The sequence below is a fragment of the Eucalyptus grandis genome, chromosome 5 (genome assembly GCF_016545825.1).
Source record: "Eucalyptus grandis isolate ANBG69807.140 chromosome 5, ASM1654582v1, whole genome shotgun sequence".
Lineage (NCBI taxonomy): Eukaryota > Viridiplantae > Streptophyta > Magnoliopsida > Myrtales > Myrtaceae > Eucalyptus > Eucalyptus grandis.
Window position 1 is genome coordinate 6011649 of NC_052616.1, and position 23354 is coordinate 6035002.

At 41.4% G+C, this 23354-nt stretch overlaps 5 protein-coding genes across 6 annotated transcripts; 3 read left to right on the forward strand and 2 right to left on the reverse strand.

The window, feature by feature from the left end:
* Window positions 1-519: 519 nt before the first annotated feature.
* Window positions 520-4807, forward strand: LOC104443692 (vesicle-associated protein 1-1). Its single transcript, XM_010057200.3, has 8 exons — window positions 520-851; window positions 968-1038; window positions 1314-1395; window positions 1541-1656; window positions 1747-1911; window positions 2020-2061; window positions 3447-3524; window positions 4273-4807. The coding sequence occupies exons 1-8, from the start codon at window positions 800-802 to the stop codon at window positions 4381-4383; spliced, it is 717 nt and encodes a 238-aa protein (XP_010055502.1). The 5' UTR covers window positions 520-799; the 3' UTR covers window positions 4384-4807.
* A 324-nt stretch (window positions 4808-5131) lies between these two features.
* On the forward strand, window positions 5132-6347 carry LOC104443693 (23.6 kDa heat shock protein, mitochondrial). Of its 2 annotated transcripts, none has more exons than XM_018874513.2 (2): window positions 5132-5505; window positions 5806-6347. In XM_018874513.2, the coding sequence occupies exons 1-2, from the start codon at window positions 5286-5288 to the stop codon at window positions 6231-6233; spliced, it is 648 nt and encodes a 215-aa protein (XP_018730058.2). In that variant the 5' UTR covers window positions 5132-5285; the 3' UTR covers window positions 6234-6347. The 2 variants fall into 2 exon arrangements, with proteins under 2 accessions (XP_018730058.2, XP_010055503.2); XM_010057201.3 differs by having other exon boundaries at window positions 5142-5505; window positions 5812-6347.
* Window positions 6348-6588: 241 nt separating this feature from the next.
* On the reverse strand, window positions 6589-7186 carry LOC104443694. Its single transcript, XM_010057202.3, has one exon. It carries the CDS (start codon window positions 6999-7001, stop codon window positions 6825-6827), a length of 177 nt encoding a protein of 58 aa, XP_010055504.2. The 5' UTR covers window positions 7002-7186; the 3' UTR covers window positions 6589-6824.
* A 3854-nt stretch (window positions 7187-11040) lies between these two features.
* On the forward strand, window positions 11041-12730 carry LOC104443695. The gene is made up of 4 exons (XM_010057203.3): window positions 11041-11265; window positions 11388-11523; window positions 12176-12240; window positions 12408-12730. The coding sequence occupies exons 1-4, from the start codon at window positions 11140-11142 to the stop codon at window positions 12570-12572; spliced, it is 492 nt and encodes a 163-aa protein (XP_010055505.2). The 5' UTR covers window positions 11041-11139; the 3' UTR covers window positions 12573-12730.
* Window positions 12731-12878: 148 nt separating this feature from the next.
* LOC104443696 lies at window positions 12879-19542 on the reverse strand. Its single transcript, XM_010057205.3, has 5 exons — window positions 19133-19542; window positions 17030-17107; window positions 16861-16945; window positions 14444-14532; window positions 12879-13513 (listed from the first exon to the last, which is right to left on the reverse strand). The coding sequence occupies exons 1-5, from the start codon at window positions 19469-19471 to the stop codon at window positions 13373-13375; spliced, it is 732 nt and encodes a 243-aa protein (XP_010055507.2). The 5' UTR covers window positions 19472-19542; the 3' UTR covers window positions 12879-13372.
* Window positions 19543-23354: the final 3812 nt, after the last annotated feature.

A 23354-nucleotide genomic window follows, 5' to 3' on the forward strand; every position in this document is an offset into this window, starting at 1 on the left:
GACAAAAAACTCATACCCAAGCTTCAAAGGAACATGATTATTAATCAACTTCTTGAACACTTATTAAAAAGAATAATTATATTATCAATTTCATTCGATACATGTACTTGGTATATAAAATTAAATGCATCCGTATCACGAAGTATGCTTAACATCTACCGTCACATTATTCTTAATTTTAATCGACTGTTATGATTCTTTTTTGATAAACACGATTTATATTACTTCACCTCTCAAACACGAGAACACTCTCTCCAAAAATTGCATAGAAAAAAAAAAAAGGAAAAGGAAGAAAGAAGAAAAAAGAAAAAAAAGGAAAAAAGGACATCCTTAAACAGGCCGAGAAGTGGTTTCGCAGCAAACCGATGCCTTCCTCATTATTCACTCACGTTCGCCCCCGCATTTGTCTTCTTTAATCTAAACCAAACCCAGTAGTACTAAAAACAATTTTAAAAAAGCAAAAAATATAGCAATTTCCATTTTCATTTTCCGCAAGAAACAACAAAATACAGCATCACCGTCGCCATTTCTCCTCCATCTCTCTCCTCCAAATCTCTCTCTCTCTCTCTCTCTTCTCCTTAAAGGAGCGAACTTTCGAGAACTTCGAAAAGGGGGAAAGAAAATCGAAGGCAAAAACCCACAAATTTTTCATTGCAAACCCGATTCCTCCACCGCCGTTTTTTTGCTTCCGGAGAAGATCCCCGGATCTTCCCCCACTTTCGACTTCCGCAGCGGCGCTACCTCGCCGGTTTCCGGCCGACGACGACGAAGGAGGAGGCGGAGGACGACGGAGGAGAAGATGAGCACCGGCGAGCTCCTCGACATCGAGCCCTTGGAGCTCAAGTTTCCCTGTGCGTATTTCCCGGTTTCCCGGCCGGTTCCCCTTTTCCCGATCTGGGATTCTCGCGATTCCGTCGTTCGCGTTTTGACGGTCTTTTTTTTTTTTTTTGGGTGTGGTTTTGATTAGTTGAGCTGAAGAAGCAGATCTCGTGTTCGCTTCAGCTGTCGAACAGAACCGACAGCTATGTCGCTTTCAAGGTAACGCTTGTTCCGATTTCTTGTCGTATTCTTCGTTCTTTTCTGCGAATATTGGGAATTTGTTTGATTACGCCTGAAAAGATGAAATTTTTTAAACCGTGATCCTGTGAAACAGCATGGAGGCGTGAGATTTGGTTGTCAAGTTCGAATTTTGTTTTGCCCCTTTGATGTATTTCGTAGGTGAAATGAGAGGGAGAGTGCGGATGGGATGGTTATTTGGATTTCTGTGGGTTTGTTCGCGGTGTTTTGATGTCTGAGATCTTCTTCGTGTTTAGGTGAAGACGACCAATCCCAAGAAATACTGTGTTCGTCCGAACACGGGGGTTGTCTTACCTCGGTCGGCATGTGATATAATAGGTAACCGGAACTATCATTTCGTGGACAAGTTTGTTTGCTGTTGTGGATTCTCCATTTAGTGTTGCCCTTTTGCTTGGATTTGCGAGGCGGGTGAATTGTGGTATGTCGGCGTGTTTCATTTTGAAATGTGTCTGTCTTCATGTAGTTACTATGCAAGCTCAGAAGGAGGCTCCTCCTGACATGCAATGCAAAGATAAATTTCTTCTACAGAGTGTGAAGGTAAATGATGGCGTAACTGCAAAGGATATTACTGCTGAAATGGTAAGTTTGTTGTGGTGTTTGTATTAGTTTATATTCAGTGTCCTATGTTCACGATCAAGCTGCTAAAGTTACGGAGTGGGGTTGCTTTAGTTCAATAAGGAGTTGGGCAATGTGGTCGAGGAATGCAAATTGCGGGTGGTTTATGTCGCGCCTCCTCAACCACCTTCTCCAGTTCCAGAAGGGTCGGAAGAAGGTTCTTCACCAAGGGGTTCTGTTTCCGACAATGGCAACATCAATGGTTCTGAGGTGGCTTCTGTAAGTATTGAATAGTTACCTTATCTGAACAGGCAGCTGAACTTAGCTATCTTTTGCACCCAGAATATGAAAATGTTTGGTTTATGATGGTATCCTTGGTGACCGCAGGTTACAAGATCGTTTGACGAGCCTCAAGATAAATCTGTTGAGGTAAATTGTTTCTTTGTTTATAATGCTATTTGCATTGCATATGCAAACTTGCAAGCATGCCCATATTCTGTCTGGAATTAGTTGTGGTTGTATATTGCTGTTGATGTTAATTGGCATGATAAAGCATCTAGTTTTGGTGGATATACATCTTTGATAAATCACATTTGGAGTTGTCACCCCCTCTTTTATACTGTTTGTTTTCATGTAAGATGAGGTTAAGAACCTTTTTTTTTTAATTTTTATTTGTGGAGACTATCAGTATTTCCGGTGGAGTTTCCGGAGTTTGCTTTGAAATTGTGTGTGAAAATTTAATCTACTCGTCTCTTTTCTCCTCCTTTGCCTAATGGAGATGTCACTTCTCAGACCTCACCACAGACATCACTGTTCCTGTCCTTGTCCATTTATCACCCTCTAGGGGCCAAACTGTTGTTTTCTTCGCTCTCTTGTTCCATTTGAATTCATGTTCATGTTCTAGTCTCAATTCAATAGTACATGACATGCTCCGAGGAGAATTCATCACAAAACTTTGTAAAACACATTGTTAAAAGCAGTTTGGACTACAGGTTTTGTTCATAAATGTCAAATGAGATATATTTTGTAACATGAACTTTTCCAGACAAATGTTGCTGACATGACATAATGTTCATTCATTGAGTGTGAGTCATTCTCTCTGTTCCGTACTTGTAGCCAAGGCAGAATAACGGGGGAGAAGTAATATTACTTCTAATGCAATGGTGACTGATACAATAACCCATCTATCTTTTTATAGGTAACCTGTGCATGTTTCTTGGCTCCCCTCCCCCCCAAAAAAAAAGAAAAAAGGGAGAAAGCATGCCGGTTTGAAGCTATAGATATATATTGATCTGTGAGGAATGATTATGCTGCTATTGGATGGGAAACATTGGTTTAATTCTCTTCTCTCTTGTTAAGGAGGCAAAGGCATGCCATAATTTTACCAATCTGCAAGAAATTTTTAGAGGAATAATTATGATAGCAGTTCATAGTTTGGATGAAGAGCGAAGGATCCCTTGTTACATAAATAAATAAGATGGAGATTAACAAAGAAATTATGTTTTTTCTGTTAAATATGAGTGATGACCAGCTAAATTTTTCCAGTCAAGAAATAAGTAGAAAAACTTAAGTACCAGGTATAGATCACTGAACAATATGTGTTGACTTCTGAGGGAATACGTGCACTAAAAAGTTCTCAGAATTGCTCTCGCTCTAGTTCTCACATGCTTAAATTGTCTGCCTGTTGAATTACTCTACAAAAGAGATAGAGAGAAGTTTGCAGAAGGATATAGGATTGTGTGTTTGTTTCGATTCCTTCCTTTTCATGATGGTGCTTGGACTGCGGGGAGTCTGACGTTTTGATCCATTGGCAGGCAAGAGCTCTCATTAGAAAGTTGACAGAGGAAAAGGATAAAGCTATCCAACAAGGTACCAAGCTTCGTCAAGAACTGGTGAGTTACTTTATCTGGGACTCTGCAACTTGCTTCACTTTGCCAAATGGTTGTTTGGGTCGATGTCGTATGTTTATAGTGAAGGTGAACATTTCCAAATTTTCCCCCACTAAAGCATAGCTAAACATTGAAAGTATCAGACTAGAGAAAGAGAAAATAGGACATTTACCTAAAGAGCATTAGCCACTATTATGAACGCAAATCTCTCTCTCACACGTGTACACCCATGGTTGAATACACGTTTGTGGTGCATGAAGCGAATCTGTGTGCTTAGGTTGGTGGTTATCATGGCATACCAATGACCATGATATATAAGTAAAATGTTTGGTGGTGCAGTCTTTTTTGATAGGTGCTTCAGGGCTCTCTGGCTACTCGTCTCTGCTAAGCATATAACCTTTCTTATCCTTGTATAGATAGTGAGATTACACTTAAGGCTTGAAAGCCTATGTTTCTTTTTCCTGCTCTGTCTATATCTTTTGTTATGATCCTGTCTTGACCTGTTATGGTTTTCTAATCCTAAAAAGGAAATAGCGTTGCATCTGTGGTTTAGGACATTCATATGAATTTGGCATATGACTTTACATGTTCTTGTAAGATCGGGGGACTGATATACATGCCAAGAATCACTGCTAGTAAACAATAAAACTCTGAAGCTTTCCTGTTATCGCATTAAATTATCTGGCCCTCTTCCTGTCCCCGTAAACATCATCCTCTACTTTACTCTTTCTTCATCTTTCTTTTTGGGCAGGATATGCTAAGGCGGGAGGGCAGCAAGAGCCAAGGCGGCATCTCGTTTATGATTGTTGTTATTATTGGTCTGCTCGGCATCATCTTGGGGTACTTCATGAAGAAGACATAATGAGGAGTCCCCGATTAAATTCTCACAATATTTCCTCTTCTGGCGTTCCTCTTTGTTTCCGATCTTCAGGGAAGCAATGAAGAAAGGAAACAAAACAACGGACAAGATGGGGGGTTTTTAGTGCTCCTTTTATTTTTATTTTTTATTTTTATTTTATCTGTTGTGAAGTTAACCAAATTGAGTTCAGGTGGAGTCATGGATCTGTGGCTGCCGGAACTCGGGGTCGGTAGTTAGCGAGTTCTTTTGCGTCGTCAATGCATTCTTTTTTGTTGTAACTTGAAGAGGATGATGATTCATCGGTCTGTTCTTTTTTCTCTTTTCTTTTGTTCCCTTTTTGTCTTTTTGGTGGTTAGAACTTTTCGGAGATAGCTGTGAAATGTCCTGACTGGGTAACTGCTAAATAAATCCACCCCTTTCTCGGTTACTCGTCTGCGTCTGGATTGCTCGTGTGTACATGTCGTGCGCGGTCAGCAGAGCTGATCGATCGGAACGCAGGCAAAGAAGCTCGGCGCACGTGGGATGAAGGGTTTTGCTCTTCGCCTCGATGAAGGCTTCATGTCGAACGTGAAAGATGATTCTAGGAAAAGGAGCATATGTTAGATACCATGATTCTGGACCCGTTTTCATCGTACGGGTAGAAGGCGGATTCACGGTTAGAAAATGAAAATTTACAACATGGATTTCCTGGAAAGTAAGAGTGAATAATTGTGAATTCTTATGTTTATTTAATGGCCATATTATCCCAGAAAAGAATTCACCAGACTCTCTGTTAACTCTCGAAGTTTCTCCACCTCTCTGCATTTCTGTGTTATCACCTTGGTTCGCTTCCACGTATATATCTGTGCATACAGCAAAACCACCGCTCGAAACAAACCTCTCCACGATCATCGAACTGTGCAGCCATGGCGTCACCGCTCGCTCTCAGGAGAGCTCTTGCCTCCGCCATCTCGAGTAACAAGCTCTCGATCCCAGTCCGGTCGGCTACGGTGGCTCTGACACGCTCCTTCAACACCGAGACTCAGATGACCAGAGTCGATGACGGAAGCAAGGCCGTCGACGTCGACCAGACTCCCGACTGCTCTGTGTCTCGCCGCCGTGATCGCTCTCTTGCTCCTTTCTCTGGTACTATATTAACCCTCTTCTCTCTCGCCGGCTTCCGTTTCGTTTCCGTCAACTTACCGTTGGATTTGATAGTTTTTATTAGTTTTGCGGTCTTAATTTCCGTCGTCTAATCCTTCTTGGTGCTTCAAGTTTTGGTGCTCTTACTCTGTTTCCTCACGTAGTTGCTTCACGGGGAGAGTGAAATTTTTCTTAATCGTCAGGAATCTGGTATTTCAGTATTAAAGTGTCGTGGAAAACTATGTTTGCCCATCAGCTAAACTTGCTAATTGATTGGTGCTGATGAACGGTTCGGTTATTGAGATTCAGATGCGTTTGACCCCTTCTTTCCCACGAGGAGCTTGAGCCAAGTCCTGAACCTCATGGACCAGCTAATGGAGGACCCGTTCCAGGCATCCAGCGGCTTCGGTGGCGGGTCGAGGAGGGCATGGGACGTGAAGGAGGACGACAAGGCCCTTCGGCTCCGGATCGACATGCCCGGGCTGAGCAAGGAGGACGTGAAGTTGGCGGTGGAGCAGAACACCCTGATCATCAGGGGAGAAGGTGGGGAGCCAGAGGGGGGCGGTGACGAGGAGGGTGCGCGGAGGTACTCTAGCAGGATCGACCTGCCCCTGGACCTGTACAAGCTGGAGGAGATAAAGGCGGAGATGAAGAACGGAGTGCTGAAGGTAGTGGTGCCGAAATTGCAGGAAGCAGAGAGGAAGGATGCGATGGAGGTTCCGGTGGAGTAAAGACAGCAAGCGCTTGTGCGCGTTTGCATAGGTTTGAATGTAACAGTGTAAAGGCCTGAACTTTGTACTACGGTCTAAGAATAACGAAGACGGCGAACAATATTAGGCAGTGAACCAAGCAACCCTCCATCGACAAAGCCAGTTTAGATTTGCCCAGATCGAGCAACTCTCGTTGTCGGCATCTTCCGACCAAATTGACGATCTCTGCGACACCCTTCTGCAGAATCCCACGAAGCACATCTCTAAAGGTCCCGCCTTTTTCAACATATTCGCAGCTCGAAAGCTTTTTCGGACGATTCCCACGGCGGAACGTGGCTGCAGGGCGAGACTGCACTGAACTGGAACCCAATGAAAATTCCAAAGGGCGTACTGTACCTCGAAAATTGCATATGTATCCACTCCAATTTCAAGCGAAGCTTGTACAAAAATTCGATCTTTAACACACTCTCGCCACTCTCATCTGCTTGAGATTCAGGACCCATTCACAATCGCATCGAATGAATCACAGTTATCCTAAAGAACACCAAAAAGAAGAAAAAGGGTAACAAAAAACCCGCAATTCCTTGAACGGCATCTCTCGGCGGCGCGATCCTAATCGTCGTCGTCGTCTCTCTTCTTGGGCTTCCGGTAGTTCTCTTCGATGTGCTTCGCGATCACGAGGCCGGTCTCGGTGAGCTTCTTGATGTTGGGCACGTTGTAGTTCTGCGCCAAGTAGACGCCGAAGGCCGTCCCCGTTAGGAACGAGAAGCAGCTCCTGATCAATCCCATCCTCTTCTTCTCTCGGCTCGCGGATCGCGCCTCCGAGAACCGGAGCGCTTCTCTGTCGCGAGCTCCCGGTGCAGCTCCCGGTTGCGACGGAGGAGAGGCGGGCGCTGGCGGAGGATGCGGCGGAGGCGGCGGAGGCGTCCGATCAGTTTGAGAGCGATTCGGGGATTCTTTATGAGGGGTTGTCGACTTGTTGCCCACGGAATTCTCTGCGTTTGACCTGACCCGTCTCCCAAGGGAAGCGCTCTCATTGGTTGGTCGATGGGCCGTTCGGGCTTGGGCCGGGCTTAACGAGAATTTACGGGCCTGATGATCGGGCTGGACGGGGTCGATTGGGCTCGAAAGTAATATCGGGCCTTGAAGGAGAGCCACATGCTTGATTTCAATTCAAATCGCGGGCAGAGATCCTAAATAACGCAGGGTACTTCCCTTGACGTCTTGATCAATCTCAACTACGTCCTAAATTGCTGACGTGGCATTTTAATTATTGCTGACCATCCTACGCACATCACCACATCAGCAATTTCCGACTGAAGTTTGGTCGGATGGACCATATTGAAATTTTGAGTAAAGATTCGGAGCAAAATAAAAAAGTTTAGGATTGAATTAATATCCGTATAATATATTTAGAACTAATTGGACAATTTTTTCCCTTTTACTCAACTTATTTCAATATCGAACTCGAGTTAGTGGCTGCATTTGGGCCGAGCCCGTATGTACCCTGATGGCCACGTCTCCCTTAAACTCAACACGACCACGCACGAGACATAGTCACATCGTCCGTCGACATACGCACTGACATAACACAAACATGCAAGTAGCACTGGGGGTCTGGAAGGGAGCGTTGGAGGAACACAGATCTCTTTCGTTGAAGTTGCACGATGAGGGAGCGAAGAGACATAATTCAGAAAATCTGTCTGCCAACTACACAGCCTCTCAATCCCCCCGTGATCTCACAAAGTGAATTATCTCATTCAAGTAGAAAAAGAGGGAATCGTCACTCTAAGCTACATCAAATGTACACATACATCCTTGTGGTGCTTACTTATGTTCACCACATCATCCATTAAATGAGCACGTCGGAATGTATTTCCGTGCTAGCTTCATTTGGAGGAGATTTTAGTATCACTTCACTTCTTTAAAGCATGTCGATCATAATTATTATTGTTAATGTGTGCGTGCAAGGGTGTTAGGCAAAAGAGTCTAGCATTATAGATGTGGCATATCAATTTATCGTAGTTGGTCATAACCGATTGGCTCGAGTTTATAGGCGAAGGATGAGACCAACATGACATGTTGACGGGTTTTTATTTGAGCTCTCTCTTTGTGGAAACGCTCTCAATATGCAGTGATGTGTAGAAGGAGTCTCAAATATGACTTCTAAATGAGGAGGCGGATGGTGTCTCCAGGCATCCTGCTAAACTCAGCCGGGGTCAAGGCAAATTGAGGTAGAGTCTGAAGGGCATATCCTGCTCCTTACCAACATTTGGCAAAACTTGGCTCGTCCAAGGTGAACATTTAAGTTGAGATGGTGGTGGTGGTGCGGAAGGATACCTAGAGTGAGGTGGAATAGACTCGAGACAATGCAAGGGTGTTATTGTACGGCGAAAGAAATCCTATGTGGAGGATGTGGCGTAATGTGGAGTAGTTGTGACAGAGATAGAGGCACAAAGAGAGACAATATGTCTAGATTGCAATTTGTCTATGTATGTGTGTATGTAAGGTGAAAGAAATCCCATGTGAAGAATGTGGGGTAATGTGGAGTAGTTGTGATAGAGATAGAGGCAAGGGAGAGATGATATGTTCCCATTGCAATTTGTTGTGTGTGTATGTACGTGTTGAGAGCGCGTAGAAGAAATACGATATATTTATTTCGGAGATCATTAAGAAGAAGTTTAAGTCTGAACTTGTCAACATATCTAGTTAAACTTGTATTCACTTAAAAATTTAAGTTAATGAATTATGGGTCAACTAAAATATATTAATTTTTCGATATGAAACTATTTTAAGGCATGTATGTCAACAATGTGTATGAGAGAGAGAGAGAGAGATGTGGGCTCTCTCTGGACGGGCTTTTACTTTTCAAAATTTCCATTATGATGGTTCCAAATTTGTGTAACCTAACGAGGACGGCCCACAATTATTTCAAAAGCTCCATCAGAATTCAACAATAGAAGTGACGAGCCCCAATAGCGACGGCTCCTCTCCTTGTCGCTGCAGCGGGGGTTGTTTGATGGCCGTCCCTAGAAGTTCTCCGACCAAAATATTGGTCATTCCGAAGCCAAAGCCCGTCGGATCAATTCAACTAACTACAGATTAAGGATGTTACGTACATGTATATACGTATACGCGGGGGGACCCCCAGCACGGATGATGACGTGGCAAGGGGCAAGATGCGCCGAGGCACATGGAGGTCCTGCCGCGTGGCGCGTGTGGACCCCGCCGCCGATGGCGATGGCGAAGGTGAAGGTGGGGAGGGTGGCGCGTCTGCAGAGGAGGAAGAAGGAGAGAGCGCAAATGGCGGTCCGGCCATGCGACCCTGTCTCCTCCTTCCATCCTTTCGGAGGCCCCATGTGTTCCCCTGTTTTTCGCCATGCATTTGCTCTTTGCAATCTCCTACACCCGCACACACGCATACATCTAATGTTCCCAAGTCCCAACCCTTCCTCGATTCATCCTGCATTGCATGTCATCAAGAAGGGTTTGGCCCCAATCGTGTTCCTAAACGGATTTCTTCGTAATGCACGTTTTAAGCAGAATTTCATCTATGAAGGACCAGTCCGACCCTGAGCCCGCGTCGTTTGGAAATGCTTGCTCTTGGAAATACAATTGGGAAATCTCAGGAATGACATCTACTCATGGATGGATGTGAAAGAAAAACCCTCAAGAGAGTTTGGGCCATTCTTCATCCATGCTCTTGCTCATTCGCTTGTAAATGTATTTGTGCCATTAACCCTATTTTTATTTTTCGTAAACGATTAAAAGAGAGAGGGCGGTACGTAAAAGCCATATCGAGCCATGCAAGTAATAAATAGTGGCAACCACGACAGTGTGTGAAACCACGTGGGTAGGCCCGAGGACAATTTCAATATTTCTTAATATTCTACACACGATACCATGTCTCCCTCAAAAGCTTTGTCCCACTTTCGAGCTGAGATTTTTTTCATCGAGAGTAGCAGTTTTAACAGTCTTACAGATTTTGACCTGAAAATTAAAAGAAAAAGGTCTGAAAAAACATTGATAGATTCATTGTCAAATGTTTTAAGTTCATATATTTGCTAAGTTATTCAAGTCTTTCATGAATGTACAAAATAATTATGTGTATATAGAAATGCATTAAGAAAACTTGTTGTGGGATGACATGGAATATCTAAACCGCTAGTAATTATTCATCTCACATAATGTGAAAAGTAAATATATATCCAAGAAAATTATTAGCATTTATAATGTTTATTTGTCGCACAACCTTTGTACAATAAAAGAATTTCAATGCGAGATGGGGTAATGAGATGCATGACATCTTGTGTCATCTTCAAATTTACAAAGCCTATTTAGCAAAGACACCTCCAAATTGCGATCTTTGTATCTATCCGTGTCAGTTCCAAAAATCATATGGACCTTACTCTAAATAAGAAACCCTCACGAGTTGTTGGGGTTCCTTGATTATACTTATTACATATCACTCTTTCAATCAAATTCAAAACTCTACGCTATGTACCCATGCAGTGAATTGAGAATTTTCTTTCGTAAAGGACAGTGTTTGTTGACGTCTCGAACGAGCTGAGAACCTAGGTCATTTTCTTTGCTCATCGTCTATGTTTTTAATGCGAGATTCGAGTGCTGGGAGACAATAGGAGGCCCCTCAATATCTCCAGTCTCGTGTTTCATAACAAATACAATTCACCATGATCTCCAAACACCTGCATGTTCTCCTTTCATGGCGTACAAAACCGAGCATTTAATGCTTCCTCTCACCAACTTGCCTCCAGGCATTACTTATACGGCAGTAGAGCATGTAAGAGGTCGCACATTATCCCCACAAAGAACCATAACATCCCACGAACACACACTCTGCTCTCCAGTGGCTCTTTCCAGCTTTCTCACAAAGCTGAAGATCTTCCTGAAAGATAATTGCAGTGCGATGTCGAGTTCCGTAGCCCTTTTCCTTCTCTCGTTGTGTCTTTTCTCAGCGCATGCATGCAATGCCCGTCGTTTTGGCCCCAGTGTTGGACGAAACCCTAGCAACCAAATGCATCAACTCGGCAAGGTTGGTTTGGTGTTCCTCATTCTAGTTCTCTCGAATCCCATGCCCTCATGCGAAGGGAAAAGTACGAGTCAAATCTCACGAAGTAGGTCCTGACAAGCCTTGTGGATTTCCGTCCCGTGCAGGAAATAGAAATTCAGAATTTGCGTCACGGAAAGGAAAATAGCGCAGAGATCGTCCTGGCAAGAATTCATCACGAAGAGCTTAAGGATCTAATAGGTCATTTGAGAGACCAACAAGCCATAGACGGAGTGAATTCAGGTTAAAAAAACAAGCGTACACATCACATATGGACGTTAAACATTTTTCATTATAACACGAGTTATCCAAATCTTTCGGCTTATCTCATCGGCTCTCATCATATCTCCATGTCCATGTTTCTTTAGTTAAATGCTCATCGCTTGCTTGTATTTTGCATTATTTACGTACATGGCAACAGCAATAGTTCTTCTTTGGCACATGCCAATGAAAAAACATGAGGTTTTCACCGTTTCTATTATTTTTCTGTTAGATATAATTTTTTTTTTTTTTTTTTGCGATGTGAAAATCAATCTTATGTGGATGAGCTCTGGTTTTTCCTATGATATTTTTATCACAGTTTCATCATCGTTACTAGCTTATAATGACTCCCATCTTGCATATAGAATTAAAAAATGGAGATGAAGTATGGTGGCATTATCGCTGTAAAGTTTGTCTAGGGCTTCTTTTGTTGGCATTCTTCTTTTAAATTCTATCTCGTCGTTATACACATTTATGCGATATCGTTTTTGTGTAGAACAATCATGATGAGTTACACGAAACTGCACCTTGTGTGATAGCCATGTCCTCTCTAAAAGTTTCGGCTTGTTAATTATCTTATTAAGCTTTCAGTTTGGTATTATTGCTGAAATAAAGTCTGTATTGCAAATCGCAGGACAAGAGGGCAGCAAGGCACGACCCTTGAAGAGCGATCAGCATAAAGCTGATGCCGAACTGGAGGTATACGATTAATCTTTCTGATAGATATGGAATCCGAGGTTGACACTGTAGGTGTGGTTTGGATAGATGAACTCCACCGTGATCAAGTCGTAGAGAGAGCTTAGCAGGAGCATTGTATACCGCACATTTGATGTACGCTTGATCTCAGTTCTTTTCGATCGTTGCAGGCATCCAGTATTTCGAAAGCCAGATTGATGGTGGAATCTGCAGACTCTCATCACAACGAGGAAGCTATTTCTGGAGAATTAGATGAGGACTTGAAGGGCGACGTGGTGGCGATGGACTATGCACAGCCTCATCGTAAGCCGCCCATTCACAATGAGGAACACTGATTCATGCTATATCATTCCTGCTATTCGCTCTTTTGCTTCTCTGGGATGGTAGTATCCTTCTCTATGTAACTTTGATGTACAATAAAATGGAGGTCGAACAATCTTGTTCGATCCAAACCCTCGACATTGCAACATCAGTCGTCTAAGTGCATTTTACCCATAAATATATCTGCTGACTGGCTAATCTTTTTTTTTTTTTTTTTTTCATGAAATATGTTGCTTCGCATCTGTTACTAAAAAGTTAAAACGGGGAGGACTCGATTCTCCGTCAAGGATTAAATCGAACAAAAATTTAAAGTCGAAGGCTCAAATTCAAAGGATGACAGCGAGTACATAGAACTAATATTTGACATCTTCCTGGAAGACAGTGACCCCAGAGAGACAAGATTTGACAAGAGTAGTCCATAGGCATGTCCATTGTCCAAAGATCATGTTGGTATGGACATGATCCAGGTTGCAAGACGCTAGTCAGAAAGAATTACCACCACCAGGTCCCGCGTTTCTCGCAAAAACTGCTTTTAGCTTTCTCCGATTTTCTAACTATATATCATTCCAACCATCTAGAAGAATAATGAATCTGTTCTGGTGGTCCTAACGGGCCAACACACCCGAAGCTACTGCCTTTATCTGAATTAGTTGACAAAATGGTTGATGGTAAAATGAGAGAAGTGTTGAAAATATCATCACCGCGACCTGAATATCGCAGGAAAGCAAATGTGGACAGTCTTGCCGTCTCAGATTGGCAGCCTCATTGGACTTTTTTCTCTGATAAATATGATAAAGCTTTTCCATTGGCATAATCACATACTGCAGCGGACAATGAATGGTTTGACACAATCGATGAATTGTGAAGTCCGTATTCCAAGCTTCAGATCAACCTCCCCACCTCCTAGCCAGAAGAAATCGGGATTAAGCTTCACAATGGCCTCGTCCAGAATCACCTGAAGTAAAATATATTTCACATAAGAATGTCAAGAGTACCATGAAAGAGGGTCACTTTTGCAAAAATACAGTCTGTATCGCTAATGCAATTAAAAATGCATATAAACACTCTCAAGGATCAAATTTTTATAAAAAATGTCCAGAGTACCGTGAAAGAGGGTTACTATTGCAAAAGATGGGTAGCTGTTATGATTTGTTAAATTTGAATACCTATATAAATGCTCAACCAGACTTAAAATCATGTATCTGAAAAATACCAGGACAAGAAAAAAGGGAAAATTTACAAATGAACATAGAAATTTCTTGGATTGTATCCACTTGTTCCTTAAAAATTAAGAAACTTAAGACATCTTTACATGGTCTGGACCACAAAGACATTGGAGATTCTAGAGTTAATGGCCATAAACTTCATTTATAGGTAATAACTCATGGCCTTTGAGAACTATGAGATAATGGACCACTTAAACAGCTGGCACAGACGTTGGCAGGAGCAGGACAAAAGCCATTGAGAAAGAATACAAACTTCCTCTCTTCAAAGATAACCAAAAGGGTCGGAACTTGTTTATAGACCAGACACCCTAACAATGAGCTAGAAAAAAGCACTTTTTCATAGACCATCAAACCTCAAGGACCCACATGTCGGAGCTTACAAAGCAGCCCAGGTCAATATAGTGACACCAAATGCAGCAAGTATGTCATGTAATGTCCATGTACAATGAAACAGAATAAAAACTTGTTACAGCCAAAACATCTTATTTCGTGTTATGAACGTGGGTAGAAGTTGAGAACAACTTGGCCTGATGAGACAACCAAGGTTGCATAAATGAACTCAAAGCAAGTAAGAAGAAGATGATACATTGAATATTCATTCATATGCAAATACAAAATCGAAACCCCATCATTACAGCCACAGATATGCTGTTCAATACCGGAATCTCAGTCTTCATGCCAATACATGTTACTGCGTTGTGCTCAAATCCAGTCAACATCAGGGATGTCTCCTCAGGGGCAAGCCTCACTAAAAGCAGAGGCAGTCAATATAACAATCCATTCACAAATACCAAGGTAAAAAAAGAGTATATGCCAAGTATTAAAAGCATAAAAGAAGAGCTTTAACTTTCAAAACCAGAAGAAGAATTTTTCTTTGTCGCTAGTTCCATATCTCTTAATGTTTACAGCAACAAGATAATCTGTTCCTCAAATGAGAATAGACTCCTTATTTCCACCCTTCCTCTTTAAAGTACCTGAGCTAGTGTATAATCGCATGGTGGTTCTCACATATGGCCAGTCATGCATATGCCTGAGCAGCACAACTGCCATGTTTATGTGCTAACACAGGCCTGCAGCAACCTAAATTATGTCCCCTGGACAATGTGTGAAGATATTGATTGTGATTCTAGCAGTCATAGTTCAACCTGTCATCACTCACGCCCAGCAGATACATGTGTTCTCATGCCTAAATGTCCCTAAATTACTTGACATTGATGCAACCCTGAAAAGATATGTCCAACAGTGGAAGTGGGAAATCAATCTCCAAGAAGATGGGCAAACTCGTCAATAATAACAAGCTGTTCCAAGTGATCAGACTAGTCACATTGTAGAAATGAGGGATCACTCTCTGACAAGAGACAAATTTTCTTATTTGAGGAGACCCATCTGAATCTCATAAATATCAACAAGCTCTCTGATCCAATTAATCAGACTAGTCACGGATATTATGGACACTTACTTCATATGATCCTAACAAACACTCCCAAACACAACAATCCCCAACCCGCTGCCTACAACCACTATCAGAATGTGGTAAGGCATTAAGAGAAGTCGCTTGAGCACCGAAATACTAGTGAAAAAAGTTAAGCTTAGATTAAAAGAAGGGCACCTTTTTGAAAAGTTTGTATTATATAGCGAGAATCATATTATGTTGTCCAAATTAGGTAACTTTTAATTAGCAAGGATTCATCCAAATATACACATGTTACTTATCTTTTTAAGAAATAATCCAGAACATTCCTTTAGCAGCAGAACTGCTGAACCAGCAGATTGCAAGTCATTACCCTCTATTGGAAATAGGGAAATTTCAGGAAAGAATTAATAGGGAGTTCAAAGATTTGTTTGCCTAAGATATGTTGGAAATGAGGGTAGCATTAGGTAAGAATGGAATCACTAGTACCCATCATTTTGTAGTACTCCCATATCATGAGAATGCAAAAAAAATATAGTTTCCAAAAGCATCCTCATCTTAGAAAAAGAAGAAACCTGTTGTCATTTTCTTCGTCAAGTACAGAAGGGTGAAATTGAACTTGTATATAAATAATCATCTTTCCTTCCATTTTTTCCAAAAATGCCTAAAAAATTCTTTTCCTCACTTTTTTGCCCCTTCACTTCCAATTTTTTCACCTTCATTTTCCTTACACGCTTCAAAATCTTTTTAAACAAAGGGTTAGATTTCCAAAGACTTCAAAACTTAAAAGCCATCAAATATGTCTGAACTTCAGACAAACCTACTGCAGCAGACACACTTGTCAAACTGAGACTTTCTGTTGAGTAGGCAAAGTTGCATGATTTTCAAAGTCCACCAGCTCCTAAAGAAGAAATACTCCCTTAATGATGTATGGATAAAGAAAAATGTAGGATAATTAGTTGCTATCCATGCTGATGTTAGTTATGCATTGTCATGCTTCAGTGATGAGTTGCGCTTCTGAAAATAAGTCTAAGAAGAAGGTCTATGTTAAAGCAGAGACTATCTAGAACCATGAAAAATAGAGGAATCCAAAGGCTCTAAACCAGCTACCCCAGTTATCAACTAGCACGCCAGTTGTGGAAAAAGGAACACCATTAGCAGAGGGAGCAGCTTTCAAGAACTGTTGTCTCACATAAAGAGGCCTAATTTCATGGCAAAACTGAAAGTGGTACCTCCCTGCGTGCCGCCATTTATTAAGCTATTAACTACATAGATAGGATAGATTGGTTACGTAAGGGCATTAAAGCAAAAACTTTGTCAATTGGTTCCAAAAATTGAAAAACTCAAAAGCAATAATACCAATTTTCTGCTTATTATATTATGAGCTAGCCTCCTTTGCAAACGGGAATGGATTGCAGCCACTATTTTGCATCCTTGAATCAACTTGCACTCAAAATATAGATACTAAACTAAAGACGCCAACAGTATGTTGAGTTGACAAAGAATAACAAGCTTTTTGTCACCTTGTTTTACCGCATAGCATTAGCCAGTCGACTGATGTACCATTAAGTCCAGCTTTAAAAGTCGAGTCCACATTTCCACATACATCCAGATTAAACTGTAAACTTTGAAATTAAAGAAGTACGGTGAATGGAAAGAACTTACAATTGAATTTCTTTTTTGGCACCTTGCCATCGTTGAGTGCATAAAGATAGTTTTTCAGGGCTTCGGCATTAAGCCGAGCAGTATACTGCAAGAGACAAAGGTAAAACTGTTAGTGTAGGCTGTAGCTAATACTTCAGCAAAATACCAACTTATCTAGAAAAAAAGATACCTGAACAACTACAACATAATACTTTGAATTGTTTCGATCCTTGCAATCAATGACTGTAGATGGGGCTTGAGTATTCACCTGAAATCAAGGAGGCAACATTAGCTTTATAATTGAGTTTGAGTCAAGCTTAGCATTCGTTTTCATAAAATTTTCATGTCCAATAATTGTAATGAACCCATTTAGAAAATAAGTTATTCACGTTCGATTTTGAGAGGGAGAGATCCTATAGGATCTTATAACAAATAAGAAATTTTCTGACCATCAACAATTGCAAGGCATGAACTTCATATGCAAGATCGTCATCAGATCTTGCACAGGCAAAATTTCACATGCAAGATAATCCCCAAAGATTTTTTTACCAACAATGGACAGCAAATGTACCAAACAACTACTTGTGATGAATTACGGAGAAAACTATTCCCACACATTATGTGTATCCCCATGCCCTTCAACTATGCAAGACATAATCTTTATCACAGAATTGCAGTAAGTCACATATATGCCAGAAAAAAAGATTACTCAATAGTCTATGAACTAGCTATTGGGAGCAAATTTCTGGAAAAGGCCTGAGAGTTTGTCCAATCCCAGAAAGATATTAGCCACGTTTCATGTTTGTCAGAATATCTAAATAATATACCACACCTTTAAATAATAGCTTAAGCTTTTAGAATGGTTGGCTGTGGTTTCACAAAATTCCAGCTTGGATTGCTAACAAGTCTGGACCCAACAGTCACACAGGAGAATGACAAGTTGCCATGGCTCCTGGCTCCGACCCAAGGCCCGATGCGTGAGGGGAAGATTGTTGAGGTTATCCCACATCTCTTGTGGAGGCGTTGGTGGTCGGTTCATAAGCTAGTTTTTGGGATAAGAGAAGCCCAATACCACCTAACACTAGTATCAGAGTTGGAGATCCTGAGTTTGAATTTTTTCAGGCCCCATATGCCTCCCCAATTAGATTTCCAAGCTTAGCATTAGGCAAAAGAAGGGAAAGTGTTAGAATATTTAAATAATAAATTACGCCTTCATCAAATAGCTTAAGTTTTTAGAATAGTTGGTTGTCTAAACACACTAAAGCTACAAACCAACAAGACATAGAAAGAATCTAGATTAAATACTTAGGGACTATGCACTTTCATGTTCATTTACATCACCCGCAAAAATAGAAACAAAAGAATAGGTAGCCTAAATAATTGGTGTAAAGAATAGAACCACAAATAGTTAATGTTTCACTGACCATGTCTCCTTTTCCCTTCTATATTCCCCCTATTTTGGGTCATTAACTATTTATGGGGAATGCTGAGTCTTATATTTACATTCAGATTGATTATACTTGCAGAAACCAACATTCCCCATCAAGTGTGTATAAGCATTTGTACACACATGCAGGTTGCTTACATGAATGTATGTGGCCAAGGCCCTACATATTAACCTTCCTCAATTCTCAAATGCCATAATTCTTCTCCTGATTACCTTAGCACTACAATATCATCCATAGGGTGTCTTAAACAGCACCATCATGTTTTATATTGCTTCTGAAAAGGGCCGGAGATGCAATCTCTAGGTCTCATTTTCCCTTTCTTTGCAAATCCCTGTGCTCATCATCGCAGCTTATACACAAACTACTTATTCTGGCAAATTTATGTGGTAGCATGTTCATTGACTGCCAATGGAGAACCAGGAAACGAAGAATCTAACTAAGTTTCCAACGAAACAAAGACCACGGCTGCAAATGCTTTCTTCAGTCATTCAATATCAACTCCGAAACCTCCTCTAACCACCCCGTAGTCACCTCCTCCTTACAAACTTCTTTGAAATGTCTGCGTTTACTAATCATAAATCAAATTCAGCTCATTTTTCTTATCCATCACCACCATCCATCTTAAACTTCCTCAATTCCTGAAATGAAAATAAAAATTAAAGACAATAGCCGTCATCCAAGGATTCAATTGCAGGCCAGAAAGCCGAAACGATCGACAGCAAGATGCTAGAACGAGCCGACTAGCCCCCTACGCAATTCTCCTCCACTCGCCTACGCAATCAAAATCGCGAGCGACCTAGCGCCGACTTCCGACAAGCTCAAGCAATACGTAAAGCGCCACTCACCATGACGATGCTCTTGCAGAGATGATCGATGGAGTGCGCGCCGAGGATCCTCCGCCTCTCCTCGTACGACCGATCGTAGTAGTCCCCCGGGACTCTCTTGAAAGCGAAGTCCGCGACGCCGTTGCTCCTGAGAATCGCCGAGAGGCGGGCTTCGGTGCCGGCGCCGGCGCCGGAGCCGGAGGCGGAATCCGAATCCGCGACGGCGAGCGACGGCGACGGCTGTCCGGAGACGGAGAAGGGGGAGGGACAGAAGCTCCGGTCGAGGAGAGCGAGCTCGAGGTTGGAAATGCGCTCCAGTACTCGGGACTGTACTCGCTCGAGCTCGTCCCACGCCTCCATTGTTCTCTGGTATTCGGCGATCCTCCCCGTCTGCTTGAATTCAGAGCTCGCTTCCGCCGCCGTTTGGTTTCTTGAGTTAACGGGAGGGGCTTTTCTGAAAATAGTTTATTCTTAAGGGACCTATACCAAAGGGAAAATTCCAAATAAATGCATGAAGTCTCATTATTTTCTCGAATGAGCTCAAATGAACTTTATTTTAAATAATTCATTGAAGTGGTCGAATCTTTTTGAATATTTTTAAATAAAAACTTGAAGTGGAATTTGTTTTAAATAAAAATATGAAGTGGCCATATTTATTTCAAAAAATGGTCTAACTTCTCGTACCAAAAGGTGTTTTTATGTTTAATTTCTTTTTTCCTTTCTTCTTTATTCCCCTTCCATTCGTTGGACTCAAGCACCCTTGCCCAAGTTGGGTTGGGCGAAGGTCACTCAAGCCAGATCTGGCAACAAGTGGCTCTCGCACAATATTAGTGAGGGTAATCCTCACTAGCCTAGGCGAGGGCGACCCTCGCCAAATTTGGCAAAGGCAACCTTTGCCCTTGCTTGAGGTGGGCAACTTCCATCGGCCATCAATGGCGATGGCCATGGGAGAGGAAAGAGGAAAAAAGAAAAATGAACAAAAGGAAAAAAATATATGGTTATAATTTTTTTACCAAAATATCATTTCTTCAATGATCGGAATAATTATTAGCTAGCGAAAGATTCTTATCTGAGACGATTTGACCACCTGAGGCCCTTACTTGAAACGATTTGGTCATTTCAGACATTTATTTGAAATAAAGTCCATTTTGAATCTTCATTTGAAGAACGATGACACTTTAGTTTTTTATTTGAAATTTTCCCTAAACTAAATTTGAAAGGAGCTACTTTTCCCTTATTATTTTTTTTTTTGGATATATTCATTGGAAATCTTAAAACTTGTCATGAATATGAAAATGAATATCCAAACTTACAAAAAATGTAATAAATTCTAGAACTTGTCCAATTGGTGTAATTAAATATTTCCATTAAAACCGGGATTCGCCCTAGTGGCTATCCTTCTAACATGAAATGAGGAGGTGAGGGGTTCAAATCTCCACATTCTCAGGGGGATGGGGTGGGACGAGTAAGTTTCAGGAGTGGGTTTCGACTCCCACACGCTGCAAGAGGCCGGACAAAAGTCTGAGAGTGAGTGTAGAGTAGGCATAGAGTAGAACTGACCAAAAAAAGAAAAAAAATCCATTAAATCTATCCATTTTTTTTTTTTGTCAGCCTTTCTCTAACTTTCAACTCACTTTCAGATTTTTACCCCGAATTTTTGCAAAGCGTGAGAATCGAAATTCATAGTTGAAGCTAATTGTCTCATCCCAACCCCCGTCTCCCCCTTCTCATGTAGGTCAGATAAACCGCTCTAAAAAGTTTTAGAACTTGATTCGAGTTTTAGAATTGAATTATACTTTTGTGACAAATTTTAAAACTTCTTATACGCAAATCTTTTTTTTTTTAATAGTTAACAAGATGGGGGGCGACTATCGGTATCGACAATTCACATTAGGTCATATCATAATGATTCTGCATGCGGTATAGGACGCTTAGTTTTAGCTATAATTATTGCCCATGCTCCGAAGATCCAAAATTAGCGAGCTCGTCCGATTAACATGATGTTAATCAAGAAGTCCTTTTGCATGAGATATGCCGCAGTTAGGCATCACGGCATGAGCCATTCAAAGGCTTACTTGTGTCGTAAATTAATTAGTGATCTCATGAGAGATATGTGATCCTTTTACCACTAGAACAATCATCCCGTATATGGAAGGAAGTTTATTAGATTGACCACGTTGAATTGCATTTATTTATATACATGCAAGACACACACACAACTTTCTTTTTGGAAATTTTTAGAGCTCATATGTGCTCTTGAGTTTGACATATTTGAGCCTAGAGATGACCAAAGTGAGGAAAATTTCAATTTTGGAGGGCTCTTTTAGCGAGTTAAATTCTATGGACTAGATGAAGAATGGAGAACCTCTAATCGGTGTTTCCCGTGACTAGGCAAATAACTTGGGTGCTAGAGACGTCTTGGATCCAAAATTCTACAAACTTGAAAAGAGTTGATGATCCAAGGGATTGTTCACCATATGTGTTGAGGAGGATTGGTTTGTGGTCCAAAACAATTGCAGTGAGGTGAGTGACGATGGCTTATGAAAGCTAATGATCTAGGTTGGAGTTGCACCTGTCAAGTGTCTAAGACATCCATGGATGAATTTGTTGGAGACCTTTCAACTAATTCCATGGATTCATCGGGAATCAGATCAAGTGGGTCCATGAAACCAATGAACGATTTCCGGTTCTGATTTTTTTGAAAATGGTCTTGATTGTGCTGTTTCTGGTTTTAGGATAGGAACTGCCTACCCTAAATTTGATCATAAGGTAGATGTATTGTTTCATGCAATAATAAATTCATCCACTAGGGGAAGTTATGAGCACCAAAGCAAGAACGCCTATTTGGATTGGCTTTTTAATTTTTATTTAATACAAAACAAATGGTTGAAAATTTTCAATTTTTTTAAAGTTTTTAATTCTTGAAACTTTCACAATAGTTAAATGTTGATATATGAATTCACATACAAATTTCTCATAATTTTATAAAACTAGAATGACATTCTAAACCCTAGGAAAAAATTTAAATAAGGACTTGAAGTCAGATCATTACCTTTAAAAATGACCAAATATGATTCTGTTTTAAATAAGAGTTTAAAGTGATCAAATTAATCTTAAATAAGGCTCTATTGTCACCGGCAGACATTTTTGGGCGAGGACAATTTTGTCAGAAAATTAAGATTAGGTAAAAAATGAAGAAAATCACCGAATTGAATTGGCATTATGGTTCTCATTATGGTTCTTCCTTCAATTTTTTGCGTTACCTTCTTCTTCTCCTCGGCTGCTCAAGCAAATGGCTCTCACCCTCTCCTTGCCTGGTCCTAGCCGCGACTCGCCTGTTCTTCGCAAGCTTCAGTCCGTCGTCATGTCTTCTCTCTCAGGTCCCATCCTCCACGAGCTTTTAAGTCCTTCACCAGCTTCTGGTCCGTCGTTCGCGAGCTTCCGAGTCCTTTTCAGTGTCTCTTTCGCTCTAGTGCCGGTCAACTGGAGATAATTTGGTGGTTGCCTTCATTAACTCCATCAGTGATAGGAGGGCATGGGCCCTGAGCTCAAGCTCTGGTCAACAAATTGTTGAAGAATAGGGCACGAGTGATGAGAACTCGAGCTCTAGCTTCATATGGTAATAGCTGCATAAAGGTCTGCTTTCTTGCAATTGTCTGAACATCTTGAAGCCTTCTTTTCTTCTTTTAGTGCCGGTCAACTGGAGATAATTTGGTGGTTGCCTTCATTAACTCCATCAGTGATGGGAGGGCATGGGCCCTGAGCTCAAGCTCTGGTCAACAAATTGTTGAAGAATAGGGCACGAGTGATGAGAACTCGAGCTCTAGCTTCATATGGAAATGGCTGCATAAAGGTCTGCTTTCTTGCAATTGTCTGAATATCTTGAAGCCTTCTTTTCTTCTTTTAGTGCCGGTCAACTGGAGATAATTTGGTGGTTGCCTTCATTAACTCCATCAGTGATGGGAGGGCATGGGCCCTGAGCTCAAGCTCTGGTCAACAAATTGTTGAAGAATAGGGCACGAGTGATGAGAACTCGAGCTCTAGCTTCATATGGAAATGGCTGCATAAAGGTCTGCTTTCTTGCAATTGTCTGAATATCTTGAAGCCTTCTTTTCTTCTTTTAGTGCCGGTCAACTGGAGATAATTTGGTGGTTGCCTTCATTAACTCCATCAGTGATGGGAGGGCATGGGCCCTGAGCTCAAGCTCTGGTCAACAAATTGTTGAAGAATAGGGCAAGAGTGA

Bases quoted from the DNA above. Each gene is read 5' to 3' on its own strand.
- LOC104443692 (XM_010057200.3), top strand. From the start codon at position 800: ATGAGCACCGGCGAGCTCCTCGACATCGAGCCCTTGGAGCTCAAGTTT. The intron at 1,039-1,313 runs GTAACGCTTGTT...CTTCGTGTTTAG, and splicing joins ACAGCTATGTCGCTTTCAAG to GTGAAGACGACCAATCCCAA. The intron at 3,525-4,272 runs GTGAGTTACTTT...CTTTTTGGGCAG, and splicing joins CCAAGCTTCGTCAAGAACTG to GATATGCTAAGGCGGGAGGG.
- LOC104443693 (XM_018874513.2), top strand. From the start codon at position 5,286: ATGGCGTCACCGCTCGCTCTCAGGAGAGCTCTTGCCTCCGCCATCTCG. The intron at 5,506-5,805 runs GTACTATATTAA...TCGGTTATTGAG, and splicing joins CTCTCTTGCTCCTTTCTCTG to ATTCAGATGCGTTTGACCCC.
- LOC104443694 (XM_010057202.3), bottom strand. From the start codon at position 7,001: ATGGGATTGATCAGGAGCTGCTTCTCGTTCCTAACGGGGACGGCCTTC.
- LOC104443695 (XM_010057203.3), top strand. From the start codon at position 11,140: ATGTCGAGTTCCGTAGCCCTTTTCCTTCTCTCGTTGTGTCTTTTCTCA. The intron at 11,266-11,387 runs GTTGGTTTGGTG...CGTCCCGTGCAG, and splicing joins AAATGCATCAACTCGGCAAG to GAAATAGAAATTCAGAATTT. The intron at 11,524-12,175 runs GTTAAAAAAACA...TGCAAATCGCAG, and splicing joins CATAGACGGAGTGAATTCAG to GACAAGAGGGCAGCAAGGCA.
- LOC104443696 (XM_010057205.3), bottom strand. From the start codon at position 19,471: ATGGAGGCGTGGGACGAGCTCGAGCGAGTACAGTCCCGAGTACTGGAG. The intron at 17,108-19,132 runs GTGAGTGGCGCT...CCTTGATTTCAG, and splicing joins TCTGCAAGAGCATCGTCATG to GTGAATACTCAAGCCCCATC. The intron at 14,533-16,860 runs GTAAGTTCTTTC...CTCTGCTTTTAG, and splicing joins GCCAAAAAAGAAATTCAATT to TGAGGCTTGCCCCTGAGGAG.